The following is a 19,259-nucleotide window of genomic DNA, read 5'->3' as shown; positions in this document are numbered from 1 at the left end:
CACCATGCTACCTACATGGGGGATCTAATTGAAACACAGAATACTGAATGGCCTGGACAGAGTGGATGTTGGGAAGATGTTTCCACTGGTATGAGAGACTAAGACCCGAGGGCATAGCCTTAGAGTAAAGTGAAGACCTTTACGAACAGAAATAGGGAGAAACTTCTTCAGCCAGAGAGTTGGGAATCTATGGAATTCATTGCCATAGAAGGTTATGGAAGCCAGAACATTGAGTATATTTAAGACTGAGATAGATAGGTTTTTCAGTATCAAGGGGAACGGGGAGAAAGCGGGAGAATGGAGTTGAGAAACATCAGTCATGATTGAATGGAGAAACAGATTCATAGGGCTAAATGGCCTGATTACTGCTCCTATGTCTTATGTTCTTCGGCCCTAATTAGGAGTCAATTAGCTCAGTTGGCTGGACAGCTAACTGGTAATGTAGACTGGTTGCCTAACATCGTAGGTTCAATTCTTCGAAGGATTCTTCTCCCCTCGCCTGAAGTATGATCTTCAAGTTAAACCACCTTCGGTAAGACTGTGGTGACTTTACCTGATTAGCAGAAATTGTGAAGTTCATTCATGCATTCCTCAATATCACAGACAAAATTAGAATAATGCCTTACACCGCACTGGCTCTTTTTGCTCTGATACGAGTTAAAGGCCGGAACCGAAAGAGCGAGCTATTTTTCTCTGGGACCTGAGCCGCCTGTGGGACTCCAGTTAAAGGTGGCGCCCGTTTCCACGGCAACCGCCGCAGCTTTCAAACGGGGCCGCGTTCGAAACGGCCGCCGACTGCTTTGCGACCGCCCGGCCAGCGAAACGAAGATTATTATTTCACCTTTTGTTAAAAGCCGGTGTTTTTGTAAGTGCGAGACGAGTCGGTGCCCCTGATCTGATTATTTCTGCAGCTCCAATGCGGAGTCCTCGGGACAGGTGGCGGGGAGGCCCTGAGCTGGCTGTTTTGTTTGTTCGTTCACCTCACGCCGTGGTTTGCGCGAATTTAACCCGCTTTCGGCTTCAGAACGATTGAAAACTCGAGCTGCGTGGCACCGACAGCTTCTGGGTACGTCAGCACGATCCCCTTATATCTGAACCAAAAGCAAACATTGCTGGAGAAACTCAGTAAGCTTCTGTGGAGAGAGAAAAAAACAGAGTTCATATTTCGAGTCCACTGATCTTCTTCAGAACTGATAAAATAAATTGTTGGGATCTTCACTAGATTGATTCCAGAGATAAGGGGATTGATTGTCTTTAGAAGGAATAATTTATTTCTGAAATGCCCCTTAGATTAATGCCACTACATCTTTAATAACCTGTCTGTTAATTTAGCAGTTCACTTTAACCAGCTCTATCTACATTGAATTTAATTAGGTTTATTGATTATACATGCTCTCACCAGTACAGTGAAAAGTCTACAAGTTGCCACTCACAGCACCAGCTTAGATAAAAAGATACCCAGGTACAAAACCATCAGAAAAATAAAACAAAGTTAAAAAGTTAAACATAAAGTTGAAAAACAAAGAAGCACAGTTAACAGTACAACACCACAGTCCATAAGCGCCTTATCATGCAGGACTCATACTTTTCACAAAGGGTGGATCTCTCACCTTGCTTGCTGTCACTGGTTTGCAGCCTGTTCCTACTACTGAAACCACCACCACCATAGGCTGCCTGCCTCTGTTATTGTCACTGCTGCCATGAGGTGCTTTCTCCCACTCGCCACTAGCTGCCCTGATATGCAGACTGCCTTCTCCCTCTCTTGGCACTGGTTGCCCCAGGCTGCCTGGTTCTGTCAAAGCCATTTTCTTTCACTGCCAAAAAGGAGAAAAGGAGAAAGAAGAATGTGGCAGGCCTGGTGCTGGGGAGAGGATGGGTTCAAGAACCAGAATGCTGCCTATCCTGTAGCTGCCACCATCTTAATTTTTGCATTCTAATGTCCTCATAATGGCCCATATTTCAATTCAAAATACTAGTCTTAGACCCACTCCTCTCCCTCATACTGATTGTAAAATTCAATCTTTCATTATGGTCACTATTAGCCACAGGTGCCTTCACTATGAGGTCATTAATTATTCCTACTGCATTCCATAATATTAAGTAAAGTGTGGGCTGATCTCTGGTTGGTTCCAAAAGTGTTGGTTCTAAGACACTATACTCAAATAACTTTTTCATCTAGGTCAGCTTTGTCCATTTGTTTTTTTTTAAGTTGGGCCAAAGGGAATCTAATCTAATCTAAAAAAAAGTATGGAGATTTAATTTCCCCCATGACTATCATCAAGCCTTTCAATAATTTTTGCAGTATTCCTTCTTGGCATTCCATGATGCCATATAGTTACTGTTAGGAGATCTGTGCATCACTCCCACAAGAAACTTCTTGCTTTTATCATTTTTCACCTTTGCATGAAGGGCTCTGTATCCTAGTTTCCTCAACCTGGGTCATTGCTCTCTATGCTAATTGCATCAAGAATTAACAAAGTGATGTGTCCCAATTTACTAACTACACCTCTTATGCTCACATGCAAATCATTGATACAAATGACAAAAAGTAGAGGACCCAGCACCGATCCTTGTGGTACGCCACTGGTCACAGGCCTCCAGTCTGAAAAACACCAATGCCTTCTTTCTTGTGCCTTGTGTTTTACTACATCTTGCCAAATTTGATCCTCTTCCCCATGCTAGAGCACTGGTCCCAGTATAGACATCAGGTGTAGACCATCCTAGTGGTACATTTCCCCACTCTACCTATGCCCCAGTTCCAGTGCGCCTCAAACCAAAATCCTCTTCTATTGTACCAGTCTTTAAGTCTTGCAGTACTTTATCTAATCTTATTTTTCCTGTGCTAATTTCCATATGGCTCAGGTAATAGAGATAATTATGGGAATGATGAAGGGCTTATGCCAGAAACATCGATTCTTCTTCTCCTTGGATGCTGCCTGACTTGTGTTTTTCCAGCACAACACTCTCGAAATAGAGATAATTACCTTTGATGTTCTGTTAATGTATTTGATGCCATTTTCTTTGCCCATGTTATTGGTATTTACATGGACCGTGACAACTGGATCCTCCCCTCCCACTATACGTTCCTCCCTGACCCTGAGCAGATGTTGTGAATACTGGTACTGTCTGGCAACACAGCGTTCTGGACTCTCGCTTTTTGCTGCAGAGAACAATGTCAATCTACCATTGTATATTGTCTCCTTGAAGGTTGTTAAATGCTCTGTCTCAGATGAGCTTGAAGGAGACCGTTGAAGGAGACAACTACGGGGATAATTAGTAATCATCTTTCAACATTCGATAGTATCAGGAAAGGTTCCACTGGTCTGGAAAATAGAAAATGTAATCCCACTATTTAAGATAGTAAGAAGCGAGAGAATGGAGAGCTACAACCTATTAGGTTGACATCAATAATAGTACATTACCTGCCCTTCCATCCTTAAAGTGTTTTAATTAACTAAGTAATTATTTGGTTCAATTATTTATTTTTCTTTTTAATGTATTTTGTCAACTTTACCACCAGTTCCTATACTATTTTAAATCTGAGGAAAAGAATAGATCTTAATCACTTACGAGGTACTCTCCAAATAGGTTGTCGAATAAGAACCAATTCCTACAGGGTGAAAAAATTATTTTAAAAAACAAGGAAATGTTTCCTTTGCCTCCTCACATAATTTCCTTACTCACCCAACTCCCAGCATACACTGCTCAAGTCACATTCAATGCTAAGTCACACTGAAATGCCTTTATACACTCCGAGTTAGCTTTGTCCCAAATGCTGAAAGAACAGTTTAAGCTGGATTTTTTAATTAACTTACTTCAGTTGCTCTCAAGTGGAGAGTTTATATATTCCTGCTTAAACCTAGATGAAATTTAGAATTTAAATAGCCAATTACAGTTAAATGTTAAACATGAAATACAGGCAAAATTTTGATATTTAGAAATATATTAAGATTCCTGTACTTATTGAACTCTCAGCGTTCTGCTCAAAGATGCATTCAATTGACAGCTTATTTGAACAATACATTCTGGTACCAATCAGAGTACATGCATTTATAAACCCGGCAGTTTTCTCTTGATAAGAATATTGTATCACGTAGTTTCTCATTCATCTTAAGGGTGTAGAATTTGAATCTGAAACTAATGCATTATGCTTAACTAAAGCCAGTTGAAAAGGTATTAAGACAAAGTTGATTTCAGTAGGATAGTTGGGAAGACATTTCATAGGAGGAGAAAGTGAGGTCTGCAGATGCTGGAGATCAAAGTTGAAACTTTATTGCTGGAACAGCACAGCAGGTCAGGCAGCATCCAGGGAACAGGAGATTCGACGTTTCGGGCACAGGCCCTTCTTCAGGAATGAGCAGAGAGTGTTCAGTAGGAGAAGATAAAAGGTAGGGAGGAGGGACTTGGAGGAGGGGAGTTGGAAATGTGATAGGTGGAAAGAGGTCAAGGTGAGGGTGATAGGTCGGAGTAGGATAGAGGCGGAGAGGTCAAGAAGAAGACTGCAGGTCAGGAAGGCGGTGCCGGGCTGGAGGGATCCGGCTGAGACAAGGTGGGGGGAGGGGGGATGAAGAAACTGGTGAAGTCCAAGTTCATCCCCTGCAGTTGGAGGGTTCCCAGTCGGAAGATAAGACGCTCCTCCTCCGACCGTCGGGTTGTTGTGGTTTGGCGGTGGATGAGTCCAATGACCTGCATATCCTCGGTGGAGTGGGAGGGGGAGTTGAAATGCTGTGCCACAGGTTGGTTGGGTTGGTTCGTCCGGGTGGCCCAGAGGTGCTCTCTGAATCGCTCCGCAAGTAGGCGGCCTGTCTCCCCAATATAGAGGAGGCCACACCGGCTGCAGCGGATGCAGTAGATGATGTGGGTGGAGGTGCAGGTGAATCTGTGGCGGATATGGAAGTTTCCCTTGGGGCCTTGGAGAGAAGTGAGGGGGGAGGTGTGGGCGCAAGTGTTGCACCTCCTGCGGTTGCAAGGGAAGGTGCCGGGAGTGGAGGTTGGGTCGGTGGGGGGTGTGGATCTGACAAGGGAGTCGCGGAGGGAGTGGTCTCTACGGAAAGCTGATAGGGGAGGGGAGGGAAATATATCCTTGGTGCTGGGGTCTGTTTGGAGGTGGCGGAAGTGACGGCGGATGATGCGCTGTACATGGAGATTGGTGGGGTGGTAGGTGAGGACCAGTGGGGTTCTGTCCTGGTGGCGGTTGGAGGGGCGGGGCTCAAGGGCGGAGGAGCGGGAAGTGGAGGAGATGCGGTGGAGGGCACCGTCGACCACGTCGGGGGGGAAATTGCGGTCCTTGAAGAAGGAGGCCATCTGTGTTGTACGTATTTTGAACTGGTCCTCCTGGGAGCAGATGCGGCGGAGACGAAGGAATTGGGAGAATGGGATGGCGTTTTTACAGGGGGCAGGATGGGAGGAGGTGTAGTCCAGGTAGCTGTGGGAGTCGGTTGGTTTGTAGTAGATGTCCGTGTTGATTCGGTCGCCTGAGATAGAAACAGAAAGGTCTAGGAAGGGGAGGGAGGAGTCCGAGACTGTCCAGGTGAATTTGAGGTCGGGGTGGAAGGTGTTAGTGTAGTGGATGAACTGTTCAACCTCCTCGTGGGAGCACGAGGTAGCGCCGATACAGTCATCAATGTAGCGAAGAAAAAGATGGGGGGTGGGGCCAGTGTAGTTGCGGAAGATGGATTGTTCCACATACCCTACGAAGAGGCAGGCATAGCTGGGGCCCATGCGGGTGCCCATGGCTACTCCTTTTGTTTGGAGAAAGTGGGAGGATTGGAAAGAAAAGTTGTTCAGGGTGAGGACCAGTTCGGTCAGTCGAAGGAGGGTGTCGGTGGAAGGGTACTGGGTGGTACGGCGGGAAAGGAAGAAGCGGAGTGCTTTGAGTCCTTCGTGATGGGGGATGGAGGTGTACAGGGACTGGATGTCCATGGTGAAGATGGGGCGTTGGGGACCGGGGAAGCGGAAATCCTGGAGGAGGTGGAGGGCGTGGGTGGTGTCACGAACGTAGGTGGGGAGTTCTTGGACTAATGGGGACAGGACCGTGTCGAGGTATGCCGAGATGAGTTCGGTTGGGCAGGAGCAGGCTGAGACGATGGGTCGTCCGGGGCAGTCAGGTTTGTGGATTTTGGGCAGGAGGTAGAAACGGGCGGTGCGGGGTTGTGGGACTATGAGGTTGGAGGCGGTGGATGGGAGGTCCCCTGAGGTGATGAGGTTATGGACGGTCTGGGAGATGATGGTTTGGTGGTGGGGGGTGGGGTCATGGTCAAGGGGACGGTAGGAGGAGGTATCTGCGAGCTGGCGTTTGGCCTCAGCGGTGTAAAGGTCAGTGCGCCAAACTACTACTGCGCCTCCCTTGTCAGCTGGTTTGATGGTGAGGTTGGGGTTGGACATTTCATAACCCTCACCAAAGAAATATCCTATGAGAAAGAAATACTGTCTGCGAAGAATGCATCTTCCATTACTAACAAAGAAAGCTAAGGATGATATCAAATTGAAAGGAAAGTCATACAATGCGCATAAAATAATAATGGGTGTGAGCATTGTGAAAACTTTAGAAAACTGCGAAGGTTGTCTTAGAAAATCACAATATGAGAGTAAACGAGTAAGAAATATAACCACAGTTAAAGCTAAATAAGAAGCTTCAACAAATGAAAGATGAACTGTTTTTCCATGGGACAAGTTTATTCTGCTTCAATAATACAACAGTAAAATGCAAATCATAATGGTATCAATCAAAGAGAGACCAAGATATGAGTGAAGCAAGGGCAGGTTATGCACTGGGTCTCAATATCACAGTTGTGGCCCATCCTTGTATTGTGGAGAAACTGGATGTAGGTTTGCTCACTGAGCTGGAAGGTTCATTTTCAGACATTTTGTCACCACAGTAGCTAACATCTTCAGTGAACCTCCGGACAAAGCACTGCTGATGATTCCTGCTTTCTATTTATATGTTTGGGTTTCTTTGGGTAGGCGATGTCATTTCCTGTGGTGATGTCATTTCCTATGGTGATGTCATTTTCTGTTCTTTTTCTCAAGGGGTGGTAAATGGGGTACAAGCCAATGTCTTTGTTGATAGAGTTACGGTTGGAATGCCATGCTTCTAGGAATTCTCATGCATGTCTCTGTTTGGCTTGGGCTAGGATGGATATGTTTTCCCAGTCAATGTGTGTCCTTCCTTTTCTGTATGTAAGGACACTAGTGAGAGAGGGTCATGTTGTTTTGTGGCTAGTTGATGTTCATGTATCCTGGTAGCTAGTTTTCTGCCTGTTTGTCCAATGTAGTGTTTGTTACGATTCTTGTGTGGTAGTTTGTAAATGACATTAGTTTTGCTTGTTGTCTGTATAGAGTCTTTCAAGTTCATTAGCAGCTATTTTAGTGTATTGGTGGGTTTGTGGGCTACTCAGACCCCTTGGCATCCACCCCCATTCACCCATTGTACTCTTTGCTACCTTCCCCCACCCTCCTCCCTGACCTATCACCTTCATCCCCATCCCCACTCACCTATTGTACTCTATACTACTTTCTCCCCATCCCCACCCTCCTCTCATTTATCTCTCCACTCTTCAGGCACTCTGTCTGTATTCCTGATGAAGGGCGTTTGCCCGAAACATCGATTTTCCTGCTCCTCGGATGCTGCCTGAACTGCTGTGCCTTTCCAGCACCACTGTATTCCAGAATTTGGTTTCCAGCATCTGCAGTCATTGTTTTTAGCCCATTTACCACCCCCTGGGAAAAAGAACAGGAAATTACATCATCACAGGAAATGACATCACCAACTCAAAGAAACCCAAACATATAAGTAGAAAGCAGGAATCATTCGCAGTGCTTTGTCCAGAGGCTCACTGAAAATGCTAGCTAGAATGGTGACGAAATGTCTGAAAACCAACCTTCCAGCGCAGCAAGCAAACCTACATTCAGAACCTCAACCTGAGCTACAAATCTTCTCATAAAGTGAAGACACTAAAACCTGCCTCGCTATTTTCAGGAGGTATATGTAATTATCAAATGCATGTAATATACATATCTCTCATTTATAATTATCTCTAAAATTCTTTCCACAGAATAATTCAGTTATTTTTATGGAAATAGCCAACAGCTCAAATACAACATTACATGAAATAGCTTTGAGTCAAGTTCATTAAAATCTGTTACATCATGGGTCGACTTACAGTGGATCTAATTGCTAAAAATAGTATCCATGTAAAGAACAGAAGAGATGAACCATTGGAACAATACCTAAAAAAATTGACTCATCTAAATTTTGCAAATAAGAATATTGATGAAATTGTAAGTTCATTTAATTGATTAAAGATAAGTTATATTCCCTGTTTTTAATTGTGTATATGCATATATAATCTTTAAACTACAGCATAGGATTCAGAACTGCTCTGTGCTTGATCACCACCAACCCCTTCACTGCTTCCCCTCTACCTGCCATCTCTTGTCCTCTGCTCATCAAATGTTCAGTCATTGGAAATAGTTTATTTAATCTTTACAGACTCTTCTAGATGTTAAACATTTCCATCAATCTTGTCATTAGTTTTCACTGCTGTAAGGCTTCTTTAGTTTATGCATGTAGCTATAATCACTTCTTCCCATAATCTTTCTAATAAATTTCTTTTACACCTTCTCCAAAGCTTTCATATATTTCCTAAATTGTGGTGCCCATAAATGACAAGAAAACTCCAAGTGGGATTGAATTACTGTGTGTTTTGGAGGTGTGATACAGTAAACAATCTTAGATTAAAACTTTCATCTTTTATAATGGGATATGCTGGTTTCTGTTTTTGATATGTAAATCCCAGAACTTTTTAAAATTACATTCTCAAGATAGCTCAGCTTTTTAAACAATAGGTGTGAAGTCTGCCTATGTCCCAATGCTATGTCAGACTGACAAACCCTCTGTATAGTTTTACATGGATTCATGCAGTTTTTGAGCAAAATAAAATGTAATTCTGCAAAAACAAATTCATCCCATAAGCTTGTATGTGTGCGCGTGTGGGAGTGACAGATTGAGTGTGCATGTGAGTGTGTGGGTGTGAGTATATATGTGTGTGTAAGCTTGGTTAAGTGTGTGTGTAAGTGTGATGGGCATTCTTAAAATTGCGTTTCCAAGTTCGTGTCATCTGCACATTTTGAAGTTATGTAATATCCAAGTTCAAGCCATTAATGAAAAGAGTATCAAAAACAGGCAGTGATCCTAAACTGTGTATCTTCCTTCAACCTGAATACCATCCGTTTACCACAATTCTTTTTCTTATTCCTTAGTCAATTTTGTATCCATGTTGCTACTGCCCCTTTTATCCCATGTGCTTCAGTTTACTAGCAAGGCTATTATCTTGTACTTTTTCAACCACTTTTTAGACGTCCAAAAGTTTATCAACTGCTTTGCCTTCATCCACTCTCTGTACCCTGACAAAAACTCAACTAAATTGGTCAAATACAATTTATCCTGAACAAATACATACTGGTTCTCCTTTATGTTTATCCAAGTTGCTGTTTTTTTTTTCCACAGATTATTGTTTCTAGAAGGATCCCAACCAATAAATTAACTTAAAAATCACACAACATCAGGTTATAGTCTAACAGGTTTATTTGGAAGCACTAGCTTTCGGAACGCTGCTCCTTCATAAGGTGGTTGTGGCACCTGATGAAGGAGCAGCACTCTGAAAGCTGGTGCTTCCAAATAAACCTGTTGGACTATAACCTGGTGTTGTGTGATTTAACTTTGTACACCCCAGTCCAACATTGGCACCTCCAAATACTAAACTAACTGACCAGTAATTGCCAGGTTATTCACTTCCTCTTTTGTGGCTAGCTAGTAGGCGAGTACTGGAACTTCATGTCTTTCATGTATGTGAATGCCACTTTGCTTGGCAAGATATGGTGAGTGAAATTGCAGAGGAGTACAGCATGGTTAGCTACATGTGATTAAGAGTGAAAATACTGTTTACATCTGTTGAGTATTTTTTTCTAAAACTATGTTTGCTTTTCCTTTTGTTTCAGGATAACCTCTCGATATGCAAGAACCTGTCTGTTCTATATTTATATGACAACAACATCACACAGATTCAAAACTTAGATTTTGCCATAAATCTCACCCATCTCTACCTGCAGAACAATAACATAACACATATTGCAAATCTCTCCTCGCTGCAAAACCTCACTAAATTGTAAGCTAATCCTAGCTTTTGTTTTCTAAAATTAAAGTTGAAACAAAAATATAGTGTGAATAATGGATTGTGATGAGCTTAGGTAAGAAAGAATTTGCATTTATATGTTTTTTTTAATAACTTGAGGTGTTCTGATTACTTCAAAGTACAGTAACTGTTTTAATGTAGTGAAAAATAGAAGCCAATTTCCATGCAAAATGGTCTCAAACAACATGTGACTATGACCAAGTAGTGATTACTGAAAATAGATGTTGGGTGAAATACCAGACAAATTCACTTACGAACCATAATCACACAATTTCACAATATTGTTTCCCTAACTTCTAAATGTCTGGAAACTCCCTCAAAATTTTGACGTGTGGGGGTCAGGATCAGGCTGTGATGAGGAACATAGAATCATGGAGATATACAGCACAGAAACAGACCTTTTGGTTCAACTCACCTATGCCAACCAGATATCCTAAATTAATTTAGTCCCATTTTCCAGCATTTGGCCCATATCCCTCTAAATCTTTCCTCTTCCTATATTCATCCAATGCCTTTTAACTATTGCAATTGTACCAGCCTCCAACATTTCCTCTGGCAGCTAATTCCATACATGCACCACCCTCTGCATGAAACATTTGCTCCTTCGGTCCCTTTCCCCTCTCACTTTAAACCTATGCCCTTCAGTTTTAGACTCGCCTACTGTGGGGAAAAGACCTTGGCTATTCACACTATCCCTGCCCCTCTTGATTTTATAAACTTCTATAAGTCACCTCCCAGCCTCCGACATTGCAGGGAAAGCAGCCCCAGCCCATTCAGTCTTTCCCTATAGCTCAAACCCTCCAAATCCTGGCAACGTTTTTGTGAATCCTTTCTGAACCCTTTCAAATTTCACAATGTTTCCTATAGCTGGGAGACCAGAATTGAATTCATTATTCCAAACGTGGCCTAACAATGTCCCATACAGCAACATAATCTCCGAATGCCTTCTTTACTACCATGTCTACCTGCGACGCCACTTTCAAGCAATTACAAACCTGCACCCTAAGGTCTCTTTGTTCGGCAAAACTCCCCAGGACCTTCTCATTAATTGTATAAGTCCTGCCCTGATTTGCCTACCAAAAATGCAGCACCTCATCCCATCTTCTCATGCAGTAGGCCGAGGTTTTCAACAGAAGAGAAGGGGGCATGGCAGTTCTGTAGGAGATAAAAGTGATTGTGGAGGGAGCATGGGTGATATGAGGTAATGTGAGCAAGACTTCTTAAGCTTATTTGTCAAAAGCTCCCTGTCTCTGAAGTAAGTTTCCCCCACCAAGATTCACAAACTGATTTGACTAGTGGAGATCCTCAGGAACCCACCTACTTTGAGGAAAATGCCATGGGAAAGGAAACTTGAATTTCCACCAGGGATTATAAACTGTGTACCACACATAAGACCATGCTCTGCCATTCAATCATAGCTAGTAAGTTTCTCAATCCATTCTCCTACTTTCTCCCTGTAACCCTTGATCTTTTTGATACTCAAGAACCTATCTATCTCAGTCTTAAATATACTCAATAACCTGACCTCCACATCCTTCTATGGCAATGAATTCCATAGATTCACCACTTTCTGGTTGAAGAAGTTTCTCCTTATCTCCATTCTGAAACATCTTCCCTTTCATTTAAGGCTGTGCTCTTGGGTCCTAATCTCCATTAACAGTGGAAACATCTTCCCAACATCTACTCTGTCCCGGGCATTTAGTATTCTGTAAGATTCAATTTGATTCCCCCTTCATCCTTCTAAACTCCATTGACAATAGACCCAGAGTCCTCGCATGTTAAGCTTTTCATTCCTGGGACCATTCTCATTAACTTCCTCTGAACACGCTCCAGGGCCAGTACAGCCTTCCTGAGATATGTGGCCCAAAACTGCGCACAATACTCTAAATGTAGTCTGACCATAGCCTTATAGAGCCTCAGAAGTACATCCCTGTGTTTTTATTCAAGTCGTCTCAAAATAAATGGCATAATTGCATTTGTCTTTCTAACTACTGACTCAACATGCAAGTTTACCTTGAGAGAATCTGGACTAGAACTCCCAAGTCTCTTTGTATCCCTTTCAGTATGCTTTGGGTTACAACTTTCCACATCTCGTAACCTAGGGAAATGGTAGGTAAAGCAAATGGCCTGACAAGTTTTGAAGTTATGATCCTACACCTCTCATGTTTCAGCCTCCTGGCAGGGGAGGAGGAAAAGTGCCTCGTGTCAGGAGAGGAAATTCCAGCCATGTATGCTCAGTCCTGGGTTATTAGCATTTGTACAATGAACATTTAAAATTTTTATAGTGAATCTGAACACAAGGATTAGAAATTTTTATTTTTATTTTTGCTTTATGGTGAGTCAATGTAGCTCAATGACTATAGAGATGCTGAGTGAATGGGACTTGATACAAGCTGCAATATGAGCAGCAGAGTTTTTAGAGATCAAAATTAAGAAGGTGGAAAATGGGAGGCCACTGATAACAATAGGTTGGTTGGTTTGGAGTTTACTACAGCATGGTTTGGCTATATGTGCTGAGGCTGAGGGATGCAATCCCTCCATCTTTGTGATGGAGAGGATACGGAATCAGAAGTTCAACTCTCAGCCAAAGTAGGAGGATAAAGTTGCAAACAGTCTGGATCAACTTAAGACTGTGGCCAGGGAGGATGATGGGATTAGTGTCTCGAGACCACGTGACGTCAATTTTTCCAATGTTTTGGAAATTTTGGCAGGAGTCCAAGGTATGGATGTTAGTCAAGCGGTCTGATAATATAGAATCATTTAAGAGGTTGAGAGAGGTGGTGTGGAGGTGCATACCGTCAACATATAGATCTTATATATTTTTTCTTTTGGTAGTAGCGCTGATGGATAGAATATAGGTGAATCGAGGAGGAGGTTGAGGGTAGATCCTATGGAAATTATTCTGGCAGCTATGTGGTTAACTTAATGTTGCAATGCATGCCCAGGATCATGTTACAGAATTCCAGTCACAGACAATGGTAGTGCACTGTGATAGGTTAGTTAAATCACTGGGAGATGAGCTAATGCTGAAGATGATGGTGTTGTAATGTGATAGGTTAAATGTGATGGAGGAAACTAGTGTGGCAGACTATGATTAGTTTAGAAAGGCAAAGCAAGCCAGCATGATTGAGTATGCTAATGCCATCAGATAAGTGCGGGAAGAATAACTGTGTAAATTGCAGGAGAACATAGAGATTGTGGGGAGTTAGGAAGACATTTTTCTGGCTCCCACAGCTTTGATTTTGCAAGATTAAAGTTTAATTTAGTGAAGGATGTTCTGCGTCTCCTGGTAATGTTTTAAAAATAGAGCATTGAGTGATTCTTCCACAACAATCCCTGACTTACTTTCGCAATTATACTGTGAAGGGCTGATCACTTGTCTTGCTGACACCATGGGGCAGATTTTTGTGGTTTTGGGAAGAATCTGGACTTTAAACTTGGTGGTTGGGACCTGAATGCAGAGGATGCCACATAAGCAAGAGATCCAATTGTGTGGGCAGAAATAAGTGGACAGATTGTGAGTCACACAGGAGCACAACTTGAACCCAGCAGCTGTCATTTGAACACGGTGTTCAAATATGCGAACATAAGAAATAGGGGGCATAGTAGAATCTTCAGTCTCTCGAGCCTGCTCCATTATTCAAAAGTATTATGGATGATCTGTGTGTGTTTCAAATTCCCATCTACCCTCGAAAACCCTTGTTTTTTCTGTCTAACAAAGATCAATCCCCCTTAAAGACAGACAGGATTTCAAAGTTGTGTTATGTTCTGAGAAAAAAAGTCTCCTCAACTCTGTCCTCAGAGGATTACCACTAATTTTAAAATAATCTATTCTGAATAAAAACTGAAATAATTGCAGATGCTGTAAATCAGAAACAAAAACAGAAATTGCTGGAAGAGCTAAGCAGATCTAGCAGCATCTGTGGAGAGAAACTAGAGTTAACGATTCGAGTTGAGTGACCCAGGTTGAGTTCTAAAGAAGGGTTATTCCACCCAAAACATTAGTTCTGATTTCTCTCCACATATACTGCCAGACCTGCTGAGCTTTTCCAGCAATTTCTGTTTTTGTTTCTGATTTACAGCATCTGCAATTATTTCAGTTGATTGGAAAGTATAAGATGCTGAATGGTCTTGTCAAGTTGGACGTTTCTTTATGTGGATGAGTTCAGAATAGGGTGTCACAGAAACAGAAACTGCTGGAACAGCTAAGCAGATCTAGCAGCATCTGTGGAGAGAAACTAGAGTTAACGATTCAAGTTGAGTGACCCAGGTTGAGTTCTAAAGAAGGGTTATTCCACCCAAAACATTAGTTCTGATTTCTCTCCACATATACTGCCAGACCTGCTGAGCTTTTCCAGCAGTTTCTGTTTTTGTGACACCCTATTCTGAACTCATCCACATAAAGAAACGTCCAACTTGACAAGACCATTCAGCATCTTATACTTTCCAATCAAGTCACTCCTCACTCTTCTGTACTCCAGTGGAAACAAACCTACTCTGTATACTTTATTTTCATAAGAGAACCCACTCATTCCAGGTATCAATCTAGTAAAACTTCTGTGAACTGCCTGCATGCCTTCACAGCCTTTCTTATGTAAGAAAACCAGAATTGACCACAGCATTCAAGATGTGGTATTAACAATGCTTTGCATAACTGAAGCATAACATCCTTATTTTTATGTTGAATTCCTCTCATAATAAAGGATAACATCCCATTATCCTTCTTGGTTACTTGCTGTGCGCGTTCTAACTCTTTGTGATTCATACACAAGGACACCTAAATCACCTGCAGAATTCTGCAGTAGTTCTCCATTTAAGTAATAGACTTTTTAAAAATTCTTCCTGCCAAAATGAACTAGGTCACATTTTCCCACACTATTCTCCATATGCCAGATTTTTGCCCTCTCAGTCAAGCTGTCTATATCCATCTACAATTTCCTTATTTCTTCTTCACACCATATGTTCTTACCTATCTTTGTGTTGTCTGTGAATTTAGCTAACATGCATTTGTTCCCCTCATCAAAGTCATTGATGTAAATTGTTAAAATTTGAGATCCCAGCACAGAACCCTGTGGAATTCCACTATTCATTTCATGTTTATCAGACAAAAATCCCATATGTACGTAATATTTTCTGCCAAGCAACCAACCTTTATCCTTGCTAATATATTATCCTGTATGCTATGCGATAACATTTGATTTGGCACCATATTGAATGGCTTCTGTGAATCTGGTGAAAAGCTTCTACACGCTCCCCTTTATCCACAATCCCTTCAAAGAGCTCCAATAAATTGGTTAAATATGACTTCGTTTTGACAAAACCATGCTGACACTTGCTGATTACTTAGAATTTTTCCAAGTGCACAGCTGTCATCTCCTTAATGATCAATTCAAACATTTTCAAGCTAACTGGCCTATAATTTCCTATTTTCTGCCTCCTTTCGTGCCTGATGGAACCTTTCCTGAATCTTGAGAATTTTGGATAATTAACATCAACTCATCTAGTACCTCATTAGTAACCTGTTTTAAGATCCTGGGATGAAATCTATCTGGACTTAGAGACTTGTCGACCTCCAGTTCCACCAGTTTGCTTCATATCACGTCACTCATGATGGTAACTTTGCTAAGTTCCTCTCTCCCTTCCACCTCCTGATTTACAGCTATTACTGGAATATTTTTGTATCACTATAGTAATACAGAATCAAGATATTTGTTCATTTCATCTGCAGTTTCCTTATTATCTGTGATTAATTCACTTCCCACTGTCTACAGAACAAACACTCACTTTGCTTATGGTTTTCCTTTTTAAATACGTGTAGAAACTCTTGCTATCTACTTTTACATTTTAGCTAGTTTAGTCTCTTATTCTAATTTCTTCCTCCTGATTTAGTCATTCTGTTATTTTTTATATTCTTTTATATCCTTTGACCTGCCACTCATCTTTATTCCTGATGAAGGGCATTTGACTGAAACGTTGATTTTCCTGCTCCTCAGATGCTGCCTGAACTGCTGTGCTTTTCCAGCACCACTCTAATCTAGACTCATCTTTGTGCAGTTTTGTGTGCGACAATCTCTTGGTTGTTCCAAGGGCCTCAGCTCACAATGTGGGAATCACAGATTGATATAATGGATTGAAATGTGGAATGAAGAGTAGATATGAAGTTGTATTAGTATAGATGTGCCGTGGAACATTTGAGGCAGTGTGGTTCGGGTATTGGAGTTACCAAAGGGTCATGAGGGATAAGTTGGAGGCATGAGCTAGCATGGAGAGCCACGGGGATACGAGGAGTGATGGGAGGGATGAGTTGGCAAAATATGAGGCAATATCGAGTGATTTGAGGAGCATGAATTGACACAGAGGAGCCATAGAGGTTGGGTGAGGGTGATAAGAGTTTGTGAAGGTTATGAGGGCTGGAGGGCCTAATAGCATCTGAAACAATGACCATGCCACCCTGGTTGCACCCAAGCTTACTTCAAATCTGGATCTGAAATCACTGTGACCAACTATGATTTGCCTCCATGTTCCCTAGAGTAAAAATTGGCTTTAATTGGACCTTTCATCTGAGATTAATTTGCTAGATCAGGAAATTTCCCCACTCAAGCCATTCACCTTGGTAGCAAATTTCAACTCCTTCTCTAGGATCTTTCCATTCATTGGGGCATCTAGGAATTCTCTGTCTGCAATATACTCCTTTTTTACAGGAATGCACTGATTTTTATATGTAGGTATCTAGGTGGCAATTGTATTTCTGTAGTGGAAGAATTGGAGGGATTAACAGAGCTCCGAGAATTGCATGTAGAGAATCAGCGCCTTCCTCTTGGAGAGAAGCTGCTCTTTGATCCTAGGACTCTGCAATCTCTAAAAGTAAGTAGCATTTGATACTAACTTTCTTAGGTTTAACAAAGTATCTGATATTGTGGAACCATGTAGCTTAAAGAACATCATTTTTTATAGTAGACAGATGTAAAACCTAATGATTTCACATTTAATCTGAATTCAAATCAAAAACTTGTGAAAATATGCAGCTGAATTGAATATACCCCAGCAGTGAGTTTGGAGGGAGGGCGTATTTAATCAAGCAGGAGTTATGGAGTGGATATCCCACTGCCTTTGTGGCTCCATCCAGTTAAGTCTGGGCAGGAAGACTCATTAACAGCTTTCCTGCCTGGACACTAATTAAACTCACTTGAAGGTCTCCTCCTGTTGCCTTCAGATTTGAACCATACAGGAAGCCTGAAAAGCAAACCTCAGCTCCCAGGAGGGTCCTTTGTTCAAAGGCACTTGAGTGCCTGATTGAGAGACCTGACATCAGGGAGGAATGGCATGCTGAAAGTCATTTCCTGCCCTTCCCTCTGACTGCCGTTTTCGTCCCAGCCAGGAAGCCCCTCCTCATGACCCCCATCACTCACCTGCAACCTGAGTCCCTCCAGTATCCTGCATTTTTGGAGGGTTCATTGTTGGCAGCTGCCACCACTCCTGAAGATACTGGCGGGCACTGGAGCACTGCTAGCCTCTGACTGGGATAGGGGCTAGACTGGGTTATTCCCCTTCCTAAAAATTGTTTTGATTACATTTTATAAGCTTATCATAAAGCTTTTAGTTTTGTGATGTTGGATCTTTGAAAAAATTTCACTTGTTATTCTGATTAATTTGGTTTAATTTGTTTCAATGAGAGTAGATCTCCAAATTGTATGACTCTTCTGGCACAGTGGTAATCTCCTTACCTTTGAGCCAAGAGGCTTGGATTTAAGTCCACCTTAGGGGAGGCAATGGCTTAGCGGCATTATCGAAGGACTGTTAATCCAGAGATCTATGTAATGTGCTGGGGACTGGGGTTTGAATCCTGCCACCGCAGATGGTGGAATTTGAATTCAATAAATACCTGGAGTTAAGAGTCCAGTGATGGCCATGAATCCATTGTTGATTGTCAGGAAAAACCCATCTGGTTCACTAATGTCCTTTAGGGAAGGAAACTGCCATCCTTACCTGGTCTGGCCTATATGTGACTCTAGACCCATAGTAATGTGGTTGATTCTTAACTGCCTTTGGGCAATTAGGGGTGCACAATAAATTCTAGCCTAGCCAGTGATGCTCACATACTTTGAATGAGTAAAACAAAACTTGCTCAAGAGGTGCATAATAACCTTTTTTGAACAGGTTGCTTTGGAAATATCTATATTCCCCTGGCCAAAGTGGCCATTAACAGGTCCAGGTTGTGGTGCTTGTCTAGCCTGACTCTCTGTCTCTCTCTTGTGGCTACATTGATGTCAGGGAGTCTCTGGAAAGAAGCAGGGAGTATCCTCTAGTGCTTTTGAGGCTCTCTGCATCATGAATGCTGGGGAAATGAGTATGCATCACTGACTTAGGATATGATCTTTTAATTAAAAGTTAAGAATTTTTTTACAGTAATTAGTGCTCCTATCATTTGAGATGACTGACTGTTTATTCGTGCCAAAAATAAACAAATCTCCAATCCCTCTGCTTTAAGGGGGTTGGTTAGCTCAGTTGACTGGTCAGCTGATTTGCAATGCAGAATTATACCAATGACATGGGTTTGATTCCCACTAAAGTTACCATGAAGGACTTTCCTTCTCAATCTTCCACTTTCCCTGAAGCACAGCCTGAGGAGTGTGGTGCTTGTAAAGCTCAGCCTGAAGAGTGTGGTACTGGAAAAACACAGCCCAAAGAGTGTGGCGCTGGAAAAACGCAACCTGAAGAACGTGGTGCTGAAAAAGCACAGCCTGAAGAGTGGGGTGCTGGTAAAGCACAGCCTGAAGAGTGGGATGCTGGAAAAACACAGCCAAAGAGAGTGGTGCTGGAAAAACACAGCCTGAAGAGTGTGGTACTAGAAAAACACAGTCTGAAGAGTGTGGCGCTGGAAAAACACAACCTGAAGAGTGTGGTGCTGGTAAACTACAGCCTGAAGAGTGGGATGCTGGAAAAACACACCCCAAAGAGAGTAGCACTGGAAAAACACAACCTGAAGAGTGTGGTGCTGGAAAAGCACAGCCCAAAGAGTGTGGTGCTGGAAAAGGACAGCCTGAAGAGTGTGATGCTGGAAAAGCA

At 42.2% G+C, this 19,259-nt stretch overlaps 1 protein-coding gene across 4 annotated transcripts in view; it reads left to right on the top strand.

The window, feature by feature from the left end:
• The first annotated feature begins 733 nt into the window (after positions 1-733).
• The window catches only part of ppp1r42 (protein phosphatase 1, regulatory subunit 42), a 109,440-nt gene continuing 90,914 nt past the window's right edge, over positions 734-19,259 (top strand). Inside the window, exons 1-4 of one of the 4 annotated variants that reach the window (XM_043689251.2) lie at positions 734-1,066; positions 8,055-8,280; positions 10,000-10,166; positions 16,919-17,057. In XM_043689251.2, coding sequence (XP_043545186.2) covers positions 8,149-8,280; positions 10,000-10,166; positions 16,919-17,057 — 438 coding nt within the window. In that variant the 5' untranslated portion in view covers positions 734-1,066; positions 8,055-8,148. The remainder of the gene's footprint in view (positions 1,067-8,054; positions 8,281-9,999; positions 10,167-16,918; positions 17,058-19,259) is intronic. The other 3 variants (XM_043689248.2, XM_087985949.1, XM_043689250.2) reach the window with 3 other exon arrangements.

This window comes from Chiloscyllium plagiosum, unplaced genomic scaffold, assembly GCF_037043375.1.
Source record: "Chiloscyllium plagiosum isolate Xiang-an unplaced genomic scaffold, Cpla_swu_hap1 HiC_scaffold_4, whole genome shotgun sequence".
NCBI lineage: Eukaryota > Metazoa > Chordata > Chondrichthyes > Orectolobiformes > Hemiscylliidae > Chiloscyllium > Chiloscyllium plagiosum.
The sequence above is the reverse complement of the archived record's forward strand: the minus strand, read 5'-3'. Positions and strand labels throughout refer to the sequence as shown.